Source organism: Urocitellus parryii, chromosome 6, assembly GCF_045843805.1.
Source record: "Urocitellus parryii isolate mUroPar1 chromosome 6, mUroPar1.hap1, whole genome shotgun sequence".
NCBI classification, from domain to species: Eukaryota; Metazoa; Chordata; class Mammalia; order Rodentia; family Sciuridae; genus Urocitellus; species Urocitellus parryii.
This window is the reverse complement of record NC_135536.1, coordinates 133638699-133659895: the sequence shown is the minus strand read 5'-3', so window position 1 is coordinate 133659895 and position 21197 is coordinate 133638699. Positions and strand designations below refer to the sequence as shown.

The 21197-nt window shown below is 37.4% G+C and overlaps 1 protein-coding gene across 1 annotated transcript in view; it reads left to right on the top strand.

Moving 5' to 3' along the window:
- Positions 1-3179: 3179 nt before the first annotated feature.
- Positions 3180-21197, top strand: part of Ticrr (TOPBP1 interacting checkpoint and replication regulator) — a 41464-nt gene continuing 23446 nt past the window's right edge. The window contains exons 1-7 of the mRNA XM_026388234.2: positions 3180-3842; positions 8049-8328; positions 9264-9502; positions 11044-11275; positions 14390-14519; positions 16647-16786; positions 17564-17782. Of these exons, the coding sequence (XP_026244019.2) occupies positions 3180-3842; positions 8049-8328; positions 9264-9502; positions 11044-11275; positions 14390-14519; positions 16647-16786; positions 17564-17782 (1903 nt within the window). The remainder of the gene's footprint in view (positions 3843-8048; positions 8329-9263; positions 9503-11043; positions 11276-14389; positions 14520-16646; positions 16787-17563; positions 17783-21197) is intronic.

The window sequence follows — 21197 nt, the reverse complement described above, 5'->3', positions numbered from 1 at the left end:
GTGGCTGGGTAACAACAGGTTTTTGTATTTAGGGACTTTGGGGGTTTGCAATGGGAATAGGGTATCTTAAGTTTCTTGTTCTTGGCAGTTTATAAGTTTCAGTTCTGAGTCCCTGAACCAAAATGAAGTTACTAATGTTTAAGGACATAACATACCAAAAATATTATAAGGCCACTTGTTCATTTTTTGGAAGTTATTTTAGCTAAAACCCAATCAATTAATCCCCAAATTCACTTAATCGGGTTCAAGAAAAATACAATTTGTCACAAAAAATATCCAATGAATGAGTGAGCCATCAAACAAAAAAATAAAAAAGGAAAGAAATAAAAGTCTTACTATTTTCTTTCTGCACACAGTGAATTGCCTTGGACACTCTCTGATGCATGACTTTGGAAGACAACTTCCCAGATGATCTGCAGAATCTCTTTGTGCCTCTATGTTCAATTTTCCACCTAGTAGCCAGGGTGCTCTTCTCAAAAAACAAATCATATCACCATTCTTTTCTTAAAACCTTCCATTGTCTTCCTATCCTCAATATAATATCCAAAATGCTGGCGCAGGAGGTCTCCAGGCAATGTACCCACTGCTTCTCTGGCCTCTTCTCTTACCCCCACCCCTGTTCACCACCACAGAGCTCCACAGCCCCAATACCTTCTTTCCTCGCCTCAAATTCTCTAGTTGCTTTTAGTCTGGGTCTTTTAAAGGTGCCCCAAACGTTTTTTCCTTACCTGTCCTTCCCTGCCTCTACCTCACTCCCCATTGTTAAACTCCTACTTGCCCATAAAAGTTCAATTTAAATATCCTTAAACCTGCCTTAGAAAAGTTGTTCCTTATCCCTCAAAGTTTAAACAAAGCTCTTAACCTGCTTAGCCAGTGTAATTTTTTTGTTGTTGTTGATACCAGGAATTGAAGCCAGAGTCACATCCCAAATAGCCCTTTTTATATTGTATTTAGAGACAGGGTCTTGCTAAGTTGCTGAGGCTGGCCTTTGAACTCTTGAGCCTCCTGCCTCAGCCTCCCTAGCTGCTGTGATTACAGGCGTGTGCCACCATGCACAGCACCAATGTAATTTTTTATCGCCTGCTTCACTTTCCCCTCATTTTTTAAAGATTATCATTATTATATTCATCTGTTTTAGAATTTGTCTAATGTTTGGTCCCCCATCAGGCTCTATATTCCATGAGGATAGTAGACGACTGATGTAAAGTACTATGAGTTGAACTCTGTCCAAAAAGATTTGATTTTATTTGGAAATAGGGTCTTATGGAGGTAACTAAGTTAAAATGGGTGGAGTCATTAAGTTGGACCCTAGTCCAATAACACTGATGTCCTTATCAAAAGGGGAAATTTTGACAAGAGACAGACATGCAGAAGGAACACAATGTGAAAACACCGGAAGAACACCACGGATTGATAGATAGAATAGGCAAGGAAGAATTCTCTAGAGACATATGAGAAAGAGAGAGGAGACCAAAGAGAAATGAGAGAGGCAGAGCACCAGCATGTCAACACTTTACTTTTGGATTTCTAGCCTTCAGACTTGTGAGGATAATTTGCTTCTGGTTCTTTGTTATGGCAGGCAGCCCTGGAAAACTTACATAAAAGAGAAAATGGCTGAATGTTGGGGCAGTAACTATTGAGAATGTTGCTTGGAAAAGCAGACTATAAAAGAAATTTCAGAGATCAGGCAGGAGCCAGATTAAACAAGCAGATTCAACCAGGTGAAAGACTGGGTCAATCTCCTTAAACACAAATTCTAACCAACCTTCCTTTTTACCCCTCTTCTTTACAAATACCATATTTCATTAATTCTAGATCCCATTGATGAGAGGCACATGTTCACATCTCTGAAATCAGCCTGAGTCTGCTGCAGTGAGAGGAAGTGAAGTGGACAACATGGTACTGGGGATTCAACCCAGGGATGCTTTCTTTACTGTTAAGGTACATCCCCAGTCCTTTTTGTTTTTTGAGACAGGGTCTCACTAAGCCCTTGCTAATTTGCTGAGGTTGGCCTCAAATTTGCCATCCTCCTCTCTCAGCCTTGTGGAGTCACTGGGATTACAGGCCTGCATCATTGCACCAGGCCCATTTTACTTTTTTTAAAGCTAAACTCTACACATATCTTGTATCTGAATCTCTGATTACCTTCTTCAGATAACTCCTAGAAGGAAATGAAAATTACCGCTCCCCTACTGAGGATTGAATTACCTTGACATTGCACATCCCCTATCCATTTTTTTTTTTTTTTTTAAGATAAGGTCTCACCAAATTTCAGAGGATGGCCCAAATTTGTGAGCCTCCTGAGTCTCTGGGATTACAATTGTGCTCCATCGCGCCAGCTTTAATTATATATTTAATTATAAATAAATAAGTAAACACACACACACACACACATTTGGTACTAGGGATTGACCCCAAAGCCGCTTAACCATTGAGCCCCATCCCCTGCCCTTTTAAAAATATTTTATTTAGAGGCAGGAGCTTGCTAAATTGCTGAGGCTTGCTTTGAACTCGAGATCCTTCTATCTCAGCTTCCCAAACGCCTGGGGTTACAGGCATGCGCCACAGCGCTAGGCTAATTTTAAATAATACTTTAAAATTTAAAGAAAAGTAAAGACTTCGTCATCTTTTAAACATTCGGGTTTAAGACGTGTTTTAAAACCACTTTAGGTTTTAAAACCCCAAATTCCCTCCAAGCACCAAATTATCAAGGTCTTGGTAAATATCCCCTGTCCCGGGTTCCCCAGACAGTTCGCTCCCGCATCGGGCGCAATAATCTCTCGAACAAGACTTCCAGCTCCAAACTCCTAGACACGCCAGCGAGGCACCACCTCTTTAAATTTTAAAACGAAGGTTCAAACCAATGAAAGTGCAGTTTCTCCCGGAAGCCAGGGCCCGCCCATAGTCACGCACTCCACCAATCAAGCCAAGGCTTTCTCCACCACTCTTCCAATCAGCGTCAAAAATGGGAGTCCTCACGTAACTTGCGTAAGTCAATCAGCGAATAGGAGCTGACTTTGGGTATTAGCTCCGCCAATAGCAGCAGCTCTCGGAGAGCGCGGGAGTCTTTAGACCAGGACCCTAAGGGAAGCACTGAATGGCGCTGGTTCTCTGAAGCTAGGGCCTAGGGAAGAGCTGCGCGGGCCGGGCCGGAGTCCCGGGACTGCTGCGCGGCCGACATGACCTGCTGTCACAAAGTGATGCTGCTGCTGGACACCGCGGGCTGCGCCGATCGCCACAGCCCGGTGCGGCGGGTCGCCCTGCGCCTACTCACTTACCTGAGTTGCCGATTTGGCCTGGCCGGGGTCCACTGGGCCTTCAAGTTCTTTGACTCGCAGGGGGCGCGGAGCCGGCCCTCACGCGGGTCCGACTTCCGCGAGTTAGGAACCCGCTCCTGGGAGGACTTTGAGGAGGAGCTCGAGGCCCGGCTTGGGGATCGTGTTCACGGTGCCCACCTGCCCGGCCCGGCTTCCAGGGCAACTCACACTCACAGTGCCCTGATGGAGACCCTGCTAGACTACCAGTGGGACCGGCCCGAGATCACGTCGCCCACGAAACCTATTCTGCGGAGCAGCGGGAGGAGATTGCTGGACGCAGAGAGCGAGGCCAAGGAGGCCGAGGCCGCGCTCGGGGGCTTTGTGAATGCTGTTTTCCTACTGGCCCCCTGTCCGCACTCGCAGAGAGAGCTCCTTCAGTTCGTGTCTGGGTGCGAGGCCCAGGCCCAGCGCTTGCCGCCCACTCCCAAGCAGGTGATGGAGAAGTTGTTGCCCAAGAGAGTCCAGGAGGTCATGATCACCCGAAAAATCACTTTGTACTGGGTGGATACTACCGAATGGTCTAAGGTAAGGTGATAGTAGTCTCCGATTTAGTGCATGCTATTCTCCCTGCTAACTAGAATTTGGCAGCGTCTTCAGAGCCACCGTAAACCCAGAATGAAAGGAACACAACCCTATATTCCGTCAGAAGAAAAGTCCTGTTGTCACAAATAGGGACAGTTTTTACAACAAAATGAGGAAAAAGTGTACAAGCTCCTCTGCAGTTTGGGCCCTGTCTACCTTTTCCAACTTTATGCTACTACACATGACATATATTCCAGCACATGGAAGCCTGGTCTAGCTAATCAGCAGGTCTTGACTGTTTTGTCTTGTGACTTTTAGTCTGTCTAGGCCTCCTGTCCTCACCCTTCTAAGGCAGTCTAAACCTCACTCAGCCTTTAAGGCCTTGTCCAAATGACAACGAGGCAATTCAGCCTCTGAATTTCTATGCATTTTTATCTTATTTTTTATTATTGTGAGTGTGTGTGTGTGACTGAAATCCTTCCTCCATTATGTTCCATTTAGTCTAAAAATATCTCAAAGGTAGGCACCAGGTCTTTCACATCTTTGTGTCCAGCAGATGTGTATTGAATATTGTGGGTGTTCAGTAAAGATTTACTGACTAAATGAATAAAATATTGCAAACTTAAAATCCTAAATGGCTAATTTGGATTTTATTAAGGCGGTGAAGCTCCTTGCTCCTGTTAAGCATTATGACAAGTGTATATTTTTGCTTTCTTCATTTTCCTGTGTCATGTCATTTAGTCAATAAATACTCCTTGATAAGTCACTGCATTGAGTTCATACTACCCTGTTTTAGGTGCTAGGGGATATGGCACCTGAAGTAGAATTTACCTTCTAGTGCAGAAGATGTATTAAACAGATGAGCAAACAAGTGTAGGATTTCAAAAATCATGCTCTGAAGAAAAGAAAGCCAAGTGAGGGGATGGGGGCAGGGTAGGTAGGTAGAAGTAGGTGAGATTTGAATAATAGGGTAAATAGGGAAGGCTTTTTTGAGAAGACTTGAATGGTGAAAGAAGAGGAATATAAGGGCTGGGAAAGAACATTCCAGGCATAGAGAAGAGCTTGGAATGAACTTTGTTGCAGAAACAAAAAGATTAGGAGTGCAGAGCCCTAATAAGCAATGGATAGAGCAGTAGAAAGTTACAAAGAAGACAGTCTAGTCTGTAGGACCAAGGTCTTTAGTGTGGATTTTGTTCTAATCAGTGAGAAGGCTTTGGAGGGTAATTTAACCAGGTGAAAGATGTGATTCCAATGCCACAAAACTAGGAGTGGGTTAAATTGCAAGTTTACACATGGAAAATCAACAGGTACTTTAAAATAATGATACAGTGGGGCTGGGGCTGAGTCTCAGTGGTAGGGTGCTTGCCTAGTATGTGTGAGGCACTGGGTTCAATCCTCAGCACCACAAAAAAAATTAAAAAATAGATAAATAAAATAAATGTATAAAAGATGAGATTAAAAACAAATGATACAGTGTGTTAAAATTTCCAATGTGCTTTCACATATGAAGCTCCCAAAGGTGTGGCAAACGTAAAATAAGGCAGCAGTTTTTCCAAAAAGAAATGGGCAAAAAGTGTTTTAAGAGGATGGCAAATATTTGTTGGGGGAAATGGAATCCTAGAAATTAAAATTGTTGGGCTGGGAATATAGCTCAGTTGGTAGAGTGCTTGCCTCACATGCACAAAGCCCTGAATTTGATCCCCAGCGCAACACACGCACACACACAAAGAAAATAAAGAAATTGTTAAGACAGTAAATCAGGCATTAGGCACAGTTACGATACATAAGTGTGTTAATTTGGACTAATTGATACCAAATATCAAACAGTTTACCCTGGAATTGTATTATATCAAATACTGGTAGAAATATATCTTACTAGATGGTGTTCTCTTTGGAATAGCATTAAAGTAAATAAGGTTGATTGAGTTTTCTGAAACATTTTCATCCAGGTGTGACATACCACTGTCAGTCAGGATGGGTCCTTCCTTCTCACGTTTGCTAATTTGTTCCTCTTTTATAGAAGAATGCCCGACAGATAAACTTTTCTAAATTTTATTTTTCATGCTGAAGATCTGTCTTTTTCTATTCAAAAATTTCTCCCTGGCTACGTTGTGGAGGCAAAGGGGAGATGCAGAGAGTCTCACAATCTGGGAAGAAAAAGTGAGAAAAAAAGAGGTTGGACTCATACTGGGAATGGAAAAATTCAAGTACACAAAACCTTTGCAAATATGGACACATTTTCAACTGTGCCTGTGATTTACTCAACACATTTATTACATACCTGCTAGGTATATGGGGGCTCTTTTACCATTAGAGAACTAAACAAATGTAGTCCCTGCTTTCTTGGAACTTATATTTAGTGGACATTTGCAAATCCCAAATTTGACACTACGACTAGGACATATCTGTCACCCTATAATATCCATAAAAATGAAAAGTATACTATACTCTCCTTTTTTAATCATGTGCGTAATTAATTTCTAATCAAACATTAATGTTCTTTTTAACTTATGTTAAAGTTTTCCTTTTCATTCTGTAAGAAGTATTTTTTTGACTAATTTGTTATAACATTTTCCAGATCAGTACATTGTTTATCTTCTGTATATGTGGTATTTCCTATTGTACTTTCTTTTTAAAAAAATATTTTTATATGTTGATGGACCTTTATTTTATTCATTTATTTATGTGCAAACTTTAGTGCCTTACACTGGCTATGCAAGCGCTCTACCACTGAGCCACAACCCCAGCCCCTCTTTTTTTTTTTTGAATGCTGATCATGAACTATTAAAGGGTCAAAGTCTATCAAAGGGTCAGTTTTAAAAATGCTTTCAAGACAGTCTTGGATTGTTGGAGTGGTCTATCATTGTCTTAGTATATCTGTAAGCAATTTCTAGCCCCTCTTTGACAGTTGAATATAATGAAAAGTTGAGGAATCACCTAGATGACTTTGAAGACCCTTTTAGTTTAAATTCCTCACATGTGCACAGTAATTTATAGTTTATAATCATTAACCAGCATGATGATCATATTCTAGGATGGGTGGATGCCTCTTCCATCATATTCTCATAGTATTGTCATGTTATATTGTGATATTAGATATTTCATATCATTCCTATTTTACTCTCCATTCCCTTAACCTTAAGATCCTAGAAGACAGGAAGTATCTTATTGTTTCCTATTACATAGAAGTTGCACAATAAAAGTTTGTTAAAAGAATGTTGATTGAAGAGCCAGCTATATGTGAAGGAGTGAGGGAACTTTCCTAAAGAAAGCAGGATTTGATTTAAATACAAAAGTATAATAATCAGTCAGTTGATGAAGAAGGAAGGGGAAGCACAAGAAATAAGCAAAAACAAGGAAGCATTATAAAATAGCATGTGTAGGCAATAGAAAATAGTTTAATGTTCCTAGAAGGTAGGGATGGGTGAGGGAAACAGAAGATAATGTGTTCTGGAAAAGTTGTTAGGGTTGGTTGTGAAGAACTCTATGGTTATTCTGAAGAGTTACTTTCTTCTGGAAACTGGAAAGCCTTTGAAAGTTTTTAGAGACGTGTGATTTGGAAGAATATTTAGAGCAACTGAGGGAAGGTTAGAGACAGGGCACAGCTTTTATGGGCTGTAGTAAAATTTCAGCAAGAGATGTTGAGAGCTTCAGTTAAAGCAATGAAATGGACCCAAGAGAACCTATTTGGTTCCTGTTCAGACCTGTGGTTGGGCAAGGCAGAGTTATGGTTGCCATCTAGGGGAGGTGCTCCTGCCTCCTCCCATGGCACCTGATCATTGCTGTGTTATGTTGTGTAAGACAGAATTATTTTTATTAGTATATGGTTTTGTATTCCTTCTGACTCTAATATTTTGTAAATCTTGTGATTTATACCCAGTGATTTGCATCACTGACAGAAAATATAAAGTCTATTTTCACTAAATGAATGCTTTTTTTAAAGCATATTATGTAGTAATTATGTTTTTGGGCTTACAAAGGATGTTAGCCAATATTTTTGTTTAGTTCAACAAATATATTAATGATAAAATTTGCTCCTTTAATTTTGGCATCAATATTATTTTATTCTGATTTTAGCTTTATTAAATATATTAATGGTATAATTTGATCTTTTAATGTTGGTATCAACTTTATTTACTCTTGATTTTAACTTTATTCCTGAGTGCCTAATTTACACTAACCTGAGCTTCTTTGTCATTTTAATATTAGTTGTGGGAATCCCCAGACCATGTTGGGTACTGGACAGTTTGTGAACTGCTCTACTGTGCAGGAGGCACCATCTTGCCATCTGAAACTTTCAGCTGGGGTTTTACTAAATTCCGGGAAACAATGACCAGTGTTGAAAGAAAAATGTCAACTGAACCTCACCTTTCTCCATGGATTTCAACTCTGCCAACTGATGCCACTTTAAATTGTTTGCTTTATAATTCTTCTGAGTATGAAGCCTCATTTCCACGGACAGAAGGAACATTATTTCTTCCTGTTAAAGGTAAGCAAATAATATTTTGGAGTTTTTTGTTTTTTTGGTTGGTGTGTGGTTTTTTGTTTTGTTTTGTTTTTAAAACTTAGTTACATTCATTGTGTCCTAGCCTGGGCACTTAGTGCTTATAATTGAAAGAATTAAAAATGTAAAAGCAAAATAAAAAATACCACATGAAAGGATCAAATTCTAGTATAATAACAACTGTTGACTCATTTATAAAAAAGAACAAGTGAACGATTTTAAAGTTTCCTAGTTATTCCCAATGATGGGTATTGTTTAGGTATCTAAGCACATGGGTGTTAAGATTTCATTGCCTCATAGAAGAGATTGATGAAGACAATAAAGAGACAATGATTGGCCAAGAGAAGAAGTAAATTAGCCTGTAGAACCCTAAAATTATGCTTGCTACCAGGAAAGGCCAGTATGTTGGAATCTTCATACATTTGTTTCACCATATGATTTGCTATATGGTGAGTCTCAATTCTGAATATATTATATTATCTCTATAGAAATAGTACTACGTGAAGATGTATACATTAAACTATGTTGTACTTTATGTGCAATTTAAGGAATTTCTAAGAGTATTTTTGTTTAAGTAATTTTATCGTTTGGTCTTTAGAATTTAATATCATAAAATATGCTGCACTATATTTTATGGGTTTAAGAAAGTGTCTTTCTTCTAAGTAGTATTACTTGAATGTATATTTCTAAGCCTTAATTAGTGAGAAGTTCTGACATCATGTCTCACCTTTACAGTTCCATTTTTATATAGATTTCTTACAGAGAGCTAAATGAACTTGCCTATGATAGTCTGTTGACATGTGAACTAAGTGACAATACTAGTCTCTTAATTGGAAATCTGAATTGTTTTTTCGTAGTATTAAGTTTCTTTTTAATAACTACTTCTTACATTAGATTTTAATAGTCTTTATTTCTAATAGGTAAAGAGATTCAAGAAACATGGACAGTCACACTAGAGCCCTTGGCCATGAATCAGAGACGTTTTCAGAAACCAGTCAGAATTTTTTTAAAAGGATCGGTAGCTCATTGGTCTGTCCCAGTGAGTGGCACTTTAGACACCGAAAGCTGGATGCTACAAGGTCCAGAAGAGAACATGTCAACTCAAAGGCAGTTATTTCAGCAGCTGGTAAGCAGGCTGACTGCTGAGGAGTTACATCTGGTAGGTGTCCTCCATTTGCTAAGTGAATCTTGTCTAATAACACAGTAATGTTCCATAAGTATGTTTTAAAATGTCAGTGATCTCTCTCCATAACACAGTCTCAGTAAAACTGGTTATGTTTTTGCAAATAATATTTTCTGCACTGTAGTAGCATTATGACAATAATGTTCATTAGTGAACCGTTTATAAAATTCCATGTACCTTGAATCCAATTAAGTAAAGTATCTCAAATTCGCATAGGAAAAAAACAAAGTTGGCCAAATTGAATGGTTGAATTAGAATATGAAGTGATGGGTGATTTCTTGTTAGTTTTTCTTGTTAGTTCTGCTACGTATTTATTACTTTTATATATGAATGTTTAAGAAAAAGCTGCTACACTAAAATTAGATATAATGGTATCACAACAGTTTCACAAACTTAGAAATGTCTTCTAAAAATGAATATAAATATACCCAGATTTGATTTAAATGTCATGGATTTTTTTAAACTACCAACAAATCCCCTATATTTCTCTTTGCCCCATAATCCCTGGAGGCACATTGATGCTATAGTCTGATGTGAAGTTTCTTTTGCTTAAAAAAAATTTTTACAAAATCTTATTCTAAAAATGATAGCTTTGAGTAAACTAGTGTTGGGGCAGGTACTTGGTCAGTTGGGAAACATCCTAGAGCAGAACCCAGTCACTGAATGGGTGCTATTCTAAGTTGTGTGAGCTCTGGGTTCAGTTTTTGCTCTCCTGTCCACTGCATATTCTGGATAAATCGTTTATGTGGTAGTACCACCTCAGATTAGGTGCGTGGACTTTGAAGTCTGATGTGTCTGGCTTCTTCCCATACTAAGAGGGGACCTTGAGGTTTCTTCTTCCTCAGCCATAATATCTCCTCTGTAAAATGAGGATAATGAAATAAAATGGGAGCCAGGTGTAGTGGCACATTCCTGAAATCCCAACAGTTTAGGAGGCTGAGGCAGGAGGATTGCGAGTTCAAAGGCCAGCCTCAGCAACTTAATGAGGCCCTAAGCAACTTGAGGAGACCCTGTCTCTAAATAAAATATAAAAAAGGGCTGGGGATGTGGCTCAGTGGTTAAGCGTCCCTGGGTTCAATCCTCAGTACCAAAAAATAAAATAAAATGGGGATAATAGGGCTGGGGATGTGGCTCAAGCAGTAATGTGCTTGCCTGGCATGCGTTCGGCCCTGGTTCGATCCTCAGCACCACATACAAACAAAGATGTTTGTAAAAAAAAAAAATATATATATATATATATATATATATATATATATATATATTAAAATTCTCTCTCTCTCAAAAAAAAAAAAATGGGGATAATAATACTTTTTCCCTCAGAGCAGTTTTGAGGATTCAGTGAGTACATGATAAATGTTCCTGGCAAGGTTAAATTTACTTGTAAATTGAAACTTTAGGACTACATGATTAATAATTTCTCTGCCTCTAATAGCCGACCATTATGCTGACTTTTACTAAACTAAATTCCTTAGGCATATTGATAATAATATTCCCAACTAATCAGAACTATTTTGTAGGTTGCCAATGTGGACCCTGGTGAAGGTTGGCCCCCTATCACTGGAATTATTTCACCTCTGTCTGCCAATGCTACAATTCTCACTGTGTTCAGCATCAAGGAGGCTGAATTTCAAAGACATTTTCTCCAAACAGCTGTGGCTGGAGGCCACCAGGATACAGCTTCCCTTTTCTCAGAGATTATGGATGATGTATTGAATCAGATTCATAATTCATTTGAAGATCCTGCTTCTGGTATGCTGGGAGGTAAGTGGATGTGGTGGGAAGTGTGTGGTGTTCTCTTCTGAGTGCTTCCTAGTTCTTTCAGTGAACTAGGAAGCAGAGTCATCAACTGTGTAAATCAAGGTTTAAGAAAGTGTTGGCCGTTGAGGAGAGGGGAGGAGTAGGAAGTCACAGGTGGGAGGGTGAGGGTAGGAAATGAGTAAGGTCGCCTTAGATCTCATGAGTATGAGATCCCTCTGCATGCTTGTTCGTCTTCAGCCACACTCACCTACTGGGGACAGTTACAGAGTAGATGGAGAACCATGTTCACCAGAGTCAGGGTTTTTGCCAAATGAGAATAGTGAAACTGGAGAGGGGCAATGGATTCTGAAGTGTGAACAGAAGGGATTATGGTGATTGTCTGTGGAATCAGGCAGTTTAAGGAGGAAGGAGACCATAACAGAGGCACAGGAAAAAAGGCTAAAGGATCCACGGTCTGTAGAAATCTAAGGATTCTTCGAGCAAATGTACTGATTGGAGATATTTGTGTCTATTCATTTTTACAGACCTTAACACCTTTTTTTTTTTTTTTTTTTTTTTTTTTTGCCAGGGAAAACTTGAGATTGGAATCTAGGGCCTCATGCATGCTAGACAAGCACTCTATCCCTGGGCTACAGCCTCAGTCATTTCCTTTCTTTCTTTTTTTGGTACTGGGGATTGAACCCAAAGGTGCTTAACCTTGGGTTAAGCACTGAACTACATCCCCAGCCCTTTTTATTTTTTAATTTTGAGAGACGATCTCGCTTAGTTGCTTAAGGCCTTGCTAAATTGCTTAGGCTAGATTTGAACTTGTGATTCTCTTGCCTCAGCCTCCCAAGTCACTGGGATTACAGACATTCACCACCACTCCCAGCTCTCGGTCCTTTTCTCATAGACCTTTACTATTCTTGTCTGAATATGTGACACAGCAAATGCAATTCAGGCATTAATGGCCATGATGTGGTGTGAAGTTTGTTGTTTAAAATTTTTTTTACAAATCATATTCTAAAACTAATAGTTTTAAGAAAGCTACATAAACTCCATAATATATGTACTTTATCCTTTTAAAAGAAAGATGAAGATGATATGATGGAAGGGAGGGAAGGCCAGTGGAGTCTGTGGAACTGTGGAGATGAGGATGAATGATAAAAATAGAGAACTGCTGAATGAGCAGTTTAAGAAAGAGCTGGTGGCCAGACAGGCAAGGAGAAGGGTATAGGTTCAAAGAACTTGGTGTGTGGTGCTGTGTTGCCCTGGCTGGTTGTATTTAGTTATGTTGGACCACTTCAAATTCAGCTGTTGCACCTTGTATCAGGATATCAAATATCAACCAAGATTGTGTAATATTTTCTACTGATGTCATTTCCTTATTTGCTCTTCATGTATAGGCTATTTGTATTTTTAGAAAATTTGTATTGTTGTAGAACACACTGCACTTTAATTATTTATAAAGTCTTAGAAGCCGGTCATAAAATTCTCTTTTGGAATGCAGTAAAAAGAATTGGATTATTTACCGGTACTCCGTGTTCTAGCCTGACCCAGTTTCTTTGAGGGTGTAAATCAGCATGCTGACTTAGTGTCTAGTCTCCCCACCACACTCAGTCCTAGAGAGGTCCTCCCCATGCCTCAGGATCTAGCCCAAGCATCATATTCTCCTGAAGACCTTCCTTTTCTTACCCATCTTTATGACATGACTCAAGGGTGAATCTACCCTTTTGACACTAGGAACTCCTTTCAAAGTTAGCATTGTCTTTTATTTATCTCTTCATACTCTCACTGAAGCAGTCTCAGTATGAGTCTGAATACATTTTAAATACATTTCCTGAATGTAAGCAGGGCCTGGTGGTGCATCCCTGTAATCCCAGTGACTCAGGGGGCTATGGCAGGAGGATCATAAGTTTAAGGCTAGCCTGGGCAACTTAACAAGTTGCCCTGACTCAAAACAAAAAATTAAAAGGGCTGAGGATATAATTGATAGAGTGCCCCTGGGTTCAATCCTAGTATACACACACACACCAAAAAAAAAAAAAAAAACCACCACAAGAGATTTCCAGAACATACAGCATTAATTTTGGGGTCTTAGAAAGGCCTCCCAGAATTACTGAGTTTACTGAAGTTTCTGTTAGTTTCACCCAGTCACCACTTGCCCATCAGGCTTACCCTAAGAGACCCTATCCTTACATTCCCACAAGATAGTGCCACAACTCACAGCTTACTATTTCAAATTTACCTACTAGATGCAGCATATTTGTTACATTCTGCAGTTTTATTCTGCTTTTATATTACTGCTATTTTTTACTAAAGCCACTTTTTTTTCATGTTTTTAAAATAATTTTTTATTTTTTAAAAGTAAATTGTACATTACAGGAAAAATAAAAACACAAGCAAAGAACAAAGTCATCCAGTCACAAGAAGCTTAGTTGGACGTGTCCCTCTAGGTTGTGTGCATATATACACAATATCCCATTTTGTGTGATTGAGATTGTGGTGTGTATCATGCTTTTCCACACATCATGAATATTCACCAATTCAAAATCCCAAAGCTACATGAGTATTTTTTGATAACCAAGAATATACTACACCAACTCAATCTGTTATTCTTTCTTGGGGACTAAAGCCACTTTTAAGGTATACATTTTTAAAAAAATTTTTTTAGTTGTACTTGGACACAATATCTTTATTGTGTTTAATTATTTTTATGTGGTGCTGAGGATTGAACCCAGTGCCTAGCCCGTGCTAGACGAGCACTCTGTCGCTGAGCTACAACCCCAGTCCCCAAGGTGTACATTTTTAAGAATTAAAATATATATATATATATAGCATATTTCCCTATTTAGAGGAATAGTTCAGAAATAAAATGGAGGGTTTTGGTGCCAGTAATAAGAACAAAAAACTAAATTGTGTTTGTGCATTGTTCATAGACAACATAGTATTGTAGGAGTTAGTGGTGCAGATGAAGAATGTTAATGATTCTGCTTTTTGTCCTTTGGAGGGAGACGATCATTCCAGGGGAAGAGCAAATGATTGGCTTCTCTGTTTTGGTTTTGGCTTCTCTGCTTTGGTTTTAACTCCTGCGTTCCTCTCTCGCCTGTGCCTTTGTTCCTACAGCTCCCCCTGTTCCTGAGTGGGCCCAGCAGGAGCTTGGCCGAACCATTCCCTGGAGTCCAGCTGTTGTAGAAAAGTGGTTTCCTTTCTCTAACATCAGTGGTGCCAGTTCAAACTTGATGGAGTCATTTTGGTAAAACTTTCTTATTTTTCTGGGCATTGATTATTAAAATTAACTCTCAGTTATCTGCATACCGGATTTTAAAATTTCCAATTACAGAAATTTGTCAGTGGGCATGGTGGCACGCACTTTAATTCCATCTGCTCAAGTCTCTGGGGCAGAAGGATTGCAAGTTTAAGATCAGCCTGGGCAACCTAGCAAGATCCTGTCCCAAAAATGTAAAAATTTGAGCTAGGGTTATGGTTCAGTGGCACACTGTTTGCCTAGCATGTGTGAGGCACTGGGTTCAATCCTTAGCACAGCATTAAAAAAAAAAAAAAAAAAAAAAATATATATATGTATATATATATATAATATAATATATATATTTTATATATATAACAAAGGCATGCTGTCTATCTACATCAACAAAACACTTTTTTTTTTAAATGTAAATTTTTAAAGAGATCTGGGGATGAAGCTCAGTGGTAGAGCAATTGCCTACATATGAGGCCTTAGGATTGACCCCAATCCCATAAAAAGAAAAAAAATAAATTGTCAAATTAAATATTAAAAAATACTCCCATATATTATGGATGCAGGAAAAAAACAACCAAAAAAAAAGATTCTATTTTGTACTAATTAGATTGTTAGAAATTAATAAATCTGAAAATAGCAAGGAAAATGTGAACTGTAGATGATGGAAATATAAATGGTTAGAGCCATTTTAAAAGAATAATTTGGAAATTCTTTGTAAGCCAAAGTTTACGTGCTCTTGCTATACAGAAATTCCAATTAAAGCCATCTAATAAATTCTTATACAGACACAAGGACTATGCTCAAATATTAATTGTTAATCAGAAATAGTGAAAAAGTGGAAACAAGTTGACCCTCAGAAGGGAAATGATTAAGTAAAAAACATTATAGTCATATGGTAGAATATTAGAGATTAGTAAAAATAAACTGGAGCTATTTTTATGTACACAGAAAACTGAAAAATATGTTGAGCATAAACAATTACAAAAGAGTGATATTATGTGATAGTGTAAAATTGATAACGTATTAAGTACCAATTGTGTTAGTTTTGTTATATATGTGTATCTCTAAATAAGATACACATAGGGCTGGGAGTGTGGCTCAGTGATAGAGCACTTGCTTAGCATACAAAAGGTACTAGCATCACAAAAAATAAATAAACAAATAAATAAACAAATTATGAACAAGTATTTAATTTTAGTGGGAGGTACATATTCTGTTTATATTGCATGCTAAACTTTTCTAATTGAAAGGTTTGTATGTTTTTAAAAATTAACAACAAACAGAAAGACAAACCTTCCCTATCGAGAGAACACACCAGCACAGAAAATAACAATTCATCTGCTTGTAGATCAGTTTCATGTGTGAAGCTGGTAGCCTTGCACATATCTAATCTGCAACATCTGTTCAACAAATGTTGCCATAACTTCCTTTCACTCTTTAGTCACATGATATCAAGTAATGGATGATGATAAAATTCAAATAATACGTATTTAAATGTTGTACTGTTTTCATAATTTCATTAGTGATTGATCTTTATGTAGAAACGCACTTAGTAACTAACCATCCTTCCAGCTCCACTATCTCCCCTTCTCATCAACTCCATGTTGGTTGTTTTTTTGTTGTTTGTTTGGTTTTTTTTTTTTGCTGTACTGGGGAATAAACTCAGGGCTTCTTGCATGCCAAACAAGTGCCCTACTCCTGATCCACAGTCCCCCACCTCACATTATTTTTTCACAATATGAAAGAATTATTCAGAAGTGGTTGCAGTGCTAATTATTCTGTCTTAACATCATCTTGTACTTTATTAATATATGGAAACTGAGTAAAAAGTAACTATGGAAGCCCAAAGGGAAATAGTTGTAATTAGACATGTATCCTAATTCATCAAGAATCCTGTTAGACATTGACATATGTCTCTAATCCCTGCTGCTCAGGAGGCTGAGGCAGGAAGATCTCAAGTTCAAGGCCAGCCTGGGCAACGTTGAGGCCCTAAGAGAGCTGGGTTGATGTAGCTCAGTATTAGAGTATTTTTCTACTGTATGTAAAGCCCTGGGTTCAATCTGCAGTTCAATCTGGATAAATTGGAACTTTGGTTTTATACTAGACATCTTGACTTTGCAGGTTACTACAAGCTACTTCAGCTAATAAGGAAGAGTTTTCTAAAACTGAGAGTGAATTAACACGTTGCCTCTCTGAGCACTACCAGAGAAAATCTCGTGAAGAATCTACTGTAGCTAATCAAGAAGACAGCAAAAAGAAACGTAAGCACATAGAAAGGATATTTCTTAAGGAAGTCTTTTTTCTTTTTAATGGCCAGTCTTTTTCTTAAGATGTACATTTAAATGATTAACATTCCTTGAATTAAGGTTCAAATGGTAACTAAATAAAGGACAAATTCATATATTTCAAATTTGCAAATATTTATATTAATCCAATAGTGATAAAAATTACAATCTTAGTTTCCTAATGAATAATAAACTATCTTCAAATTTATAACAGATTTAAATATAATTTTTTATTCTGCTTGTACAGCCTACTTTGCCTTTTATTATTCTATCTCATTGCTTAATAAAATTTACAAAATTAATGTTTAGATTGTTGCTTTTATTATTGTAAGTAATACTACAGTATACATCATGTGGGTAATTTGTCTTTGAGTAATTACCTTTGCAGAAGGTTGCAAAAAAAAGTTACTATGTTAAAGAGTAAGAAAACTGTCTCTCCATGTGCATTGCTAAATTGCCTTTCAGATGAGTTTGGTAGAAAAAAGAAGTTTTATCACCACCCTATGGCCATTGAGTAACATCAAAATGAGTGTGTTTGCTTTATGTCAAAATCATCAAAATGTTTAGCTCCTGAATTTGAACTAAAAAAGGATTCTCTTTCTACCTTGTGTTATGGGTAGAAAGACATACAGGAACTAGCGAATTTAGATCATTCTGAAGGGAGATGCTGCACTTCAGTGTTCTTTCACAGCAGTCTGACTGCACAGAAGTGAAAGTGAGCTGACTTTTCCTGCTGTGCTGCCCTTGTGATAGGTGGTATTCCTCGCACTCCAGTGAGACAGAAGATGAATACCATGTGCCGTTCCCTGAAGATGTTGAACGTTGCAAGGCTGAATGTAAAGGCTCAGAAGTTACATCCAGATGGCAGTCCAGATGTGGCTGGAGAGAAGGGGGTCCAAAAGATAGCCAGTGGAAGAACAGCAGATAAACTGGAAGACAAAGGAAGAACATTAAGAAGTTCTAAACCTAAAGGTATTCCTCCGTTCTACAGCATTTTTGTATCTATGTTTGCTCTGTTACACCCCTCATATTTTTCAAATATGCTTTAATCCTATCTCTTCATTTTTGTTGTTGTTGTTTGTTGTTTAGTTGTAGAAGGACACACAATATCTTTATTAGTTTATTTTTTATGTGGTGCATAGGATCAAACCAGTGCCTCCACACATTGTAGGCAAGTGCTCTGCCACTAAGCTATAGCCCCAGCCCTTCATTTCTTGAATATGTGCTGCATACAAAAAATTATATTTTGATGAATATATAATTAATAAGATCATGTCATATTCTTAGATTTATGATTTAACTATAGAGATAGAATTAATGCATTAATAAGCTAATATTTATTAACATGTATAATATATATAGAATAAACTAATGAAGTTAATATTTAAGAGCAAAGCATCTAAAACAGAAGACACTTGCCTATTTGAAAAGTAAAGACTACACTAGTAGTTGAGAAAGGGAGGTCAGGGCTGGAACAGGATAAAGAGGCTTCTAAGGCACCCCTGGAACCAGACTAGACTTCAAGAGTGAGCAGAGATTAGAAGGCAGAAAGTAAAAGAAGAGCATTATGGGATGGGGTATTAGCACCAGCAAAGTCTCAAAGAAGGTCCTTGTCTTGGCCATATGACACGTAGTTAAAGAAGTTTTACATTTGTGGATAAAGGAAAATGGAAGGGGTCCATGAGTAACCCAAGCCTAGGTATTGCGGTCTTTGAAAGTGAGCAAAAGAATTTAATCCAGTAGCTTTTATTTTCCTATTTTTTCCTTCTTTTTTATTAAATAGATGAAATCACTCTGTTTCCTATTCCCAGGGTACATTCTTAACTCACAGCGATGATGCCAGTCCTAGAGGTGTTGATTATGACTATAGCTTATAAAATGATTATTGCATGACATCACCTTTGAGTTACTAATCCCTTATTCTTTCTCTCTCTTTAAATTTAAATCATGGGGCTGGGGTTGTGGCTCAAGCGGTAGCGCGCTCGCCTGGCATGCGTTCGGCCCGGGTTGGATCCTCAGCACCACATTCAAACAAAGATGTTGTGTCCGCTGAAAACTAAAAAATAAATATTGAAAACTCACTCTCTCTCTCTCTATAAAAAAAAAAAAAAATTTTAAATCACTTTTGTTTTTGGTCCTGGGGATTGAACTCAGGGATACTTTACCACTAAGCTATACTCCCTCCCATCCCTTTTTATTTTTTGAGACAGGGTTTCATTAAGTTGTTAAGATGGGCTTCTAACTTTCAGATCCTCCTATCTTAGCTTTCCAACTCACTGGGATTATAGCCTTGGACCCAGCTAAATTATTCTTATCTTGGTATTGATTTCTCTAGAATTTTATTTGGCTTTTCTTTCTTTTTATATATAAAATATATCTTTTGTCTCTGTTGGATGCTATTGTTTCATTGTGTTTTATTGTTGTGGGTATTTTTTTTTAATTTTTTAAAAAATATGGACACAATACCTTTATTTATGTTTATGTGGTGCTGAGATCGAATCCAGTGCCTCACGTGTGGGAGGCAAGCTCTCTGCCACTGAGCTATAACCCCAGCCCCTGTTGTAGGGGTATCTTTGTTTGTTGGTTTTGAGCCAGTGTCTTACAAACAACAGAGGTTGTCTGCAAACTCCTTGGTTCAAAAGATCCTCCTGTCTCAGCCTCCCTGAGTAGCTGGGACTACTGGCACCCACCATCACCTGACTTGTTTTCTATTTAATTCATTTCTATTCTTATGTTTATTACTACCTGCTCTCTTATTTTGGGGGCTTATTGTCTTGTATTACTTCTTGTGTTGAATATTTAGCTAATTAATGGTTTTTGAACTTTTTTTAATAAAAATAATGATATAAGCTTATAAATTTTCCTAAAAGTATAAATTTAGCTGCATTATACATGAGAATGCTGTTTTTGACTTTTACTGATTCTTCTAAAACTCCTAAAGTAAGGGAGTATCTTATTTTATTCTTAATATTTTTAGATTGTGCTTATACAATGTTACAATGTTGTCTGTAAGTTATTGATTAATATTTGCTAAAACTCTGGTCTAATATATGGTCAGGTTTTGTTAATATTCCATGTGTACTTAAAAATAATGTGTATTATCTAATGTTAAGTACCTGGTTTTACATATATCCATTATAATCAAGTTTACCAATGTTTGACTATTTGCCATTCTTTGGTAATTTTGTTTCTGCTTCTCTGTATAAGTTTTAAAATCAGTTTGTCAATATTCACAGAACAACTTACTGGGATCTTGATTGAGTTTGCATTAAATATATAGGTCAGGTTGGGACAAATTGATTTTTTTTTTTTTAATACTAGGGATTGAACCCAGGGATATTTTGTCATGAGCTACATCCCCAGCCATTTTTAATTTTTATTTTGAGACAGGATCTCACTAAGTTGCTGGGGCTGGTCTCGATTTTTGTGATCCTCCTGCCTCAGTGTCCCAAGATGCTAGGATTATAGGTGTACTCCATAATGCCCAGCAAGAATTGGCATCTTGACAATATGGAGTCTTTCTATATTAATGAACATGGAATACTACTCCATTTATTTAGTTCTTTGATTTTTTTTCAGAGAGCTTTGTAGCTTTTCTCAAATAGATCTTATCTGTATTTTATTCAGCTTATTTCCTGAGTACTTCATTTTTTGAGGGTGCTAATATAAATGTGATTGTTAATTAAACATGCATTTTTAATTGTATGTCTTGTACATTATTGATACACAGGAAAGTGATGAACTTTTACATATTAACCTTACATTGTGCAGCTTTGTTGTAATCCCTTGTTAATTCAAGGAATTTTCTTGATTGTTTCAGATTTCCTACATAGATAATCATGTCATTTATGAACAAAGAGTTTTGGTTTTTTCCTGGCCTTACATTTTTTAACATGTGTGTTTGATTTGAGATTAATTACTTTCTGTATGTATATATAAAAAGAAAGAAAAGTCAAATAAAATTCTAGACAAAACAATAACAAGATAAGAATGATTTAGCTGGGTCCAAGGGTCCAAGGCTGTAATTCTAGTGACTTGGGAAGCTAAGACAGGAGGATCTGAAAGTTTAGAAGCCCGTTTTTTTTTTAATCTTATTTTTTAAAATTATTTATTTATTTATTTTTTAGTCATATATGACAGTAGAATGCATTTTGATATATAATACATACATGGAATGTACATACATCAATCATATTGTCTATTCTGTTCTGCTGCCCTTCCTATCCTTCCTACTTCTCCCCTCCTCTCCCATCCTTTCTCTCTATCCAATCTAATGTGACACACTTTTTTTTTCTTTTTTTCATTACAGCATCATATATGTATTCTGTATAACAATGAGGTTCTCCTCCCATCTTCTGTGCAACTCCCCTTCTCCCTCTTTTTCCCT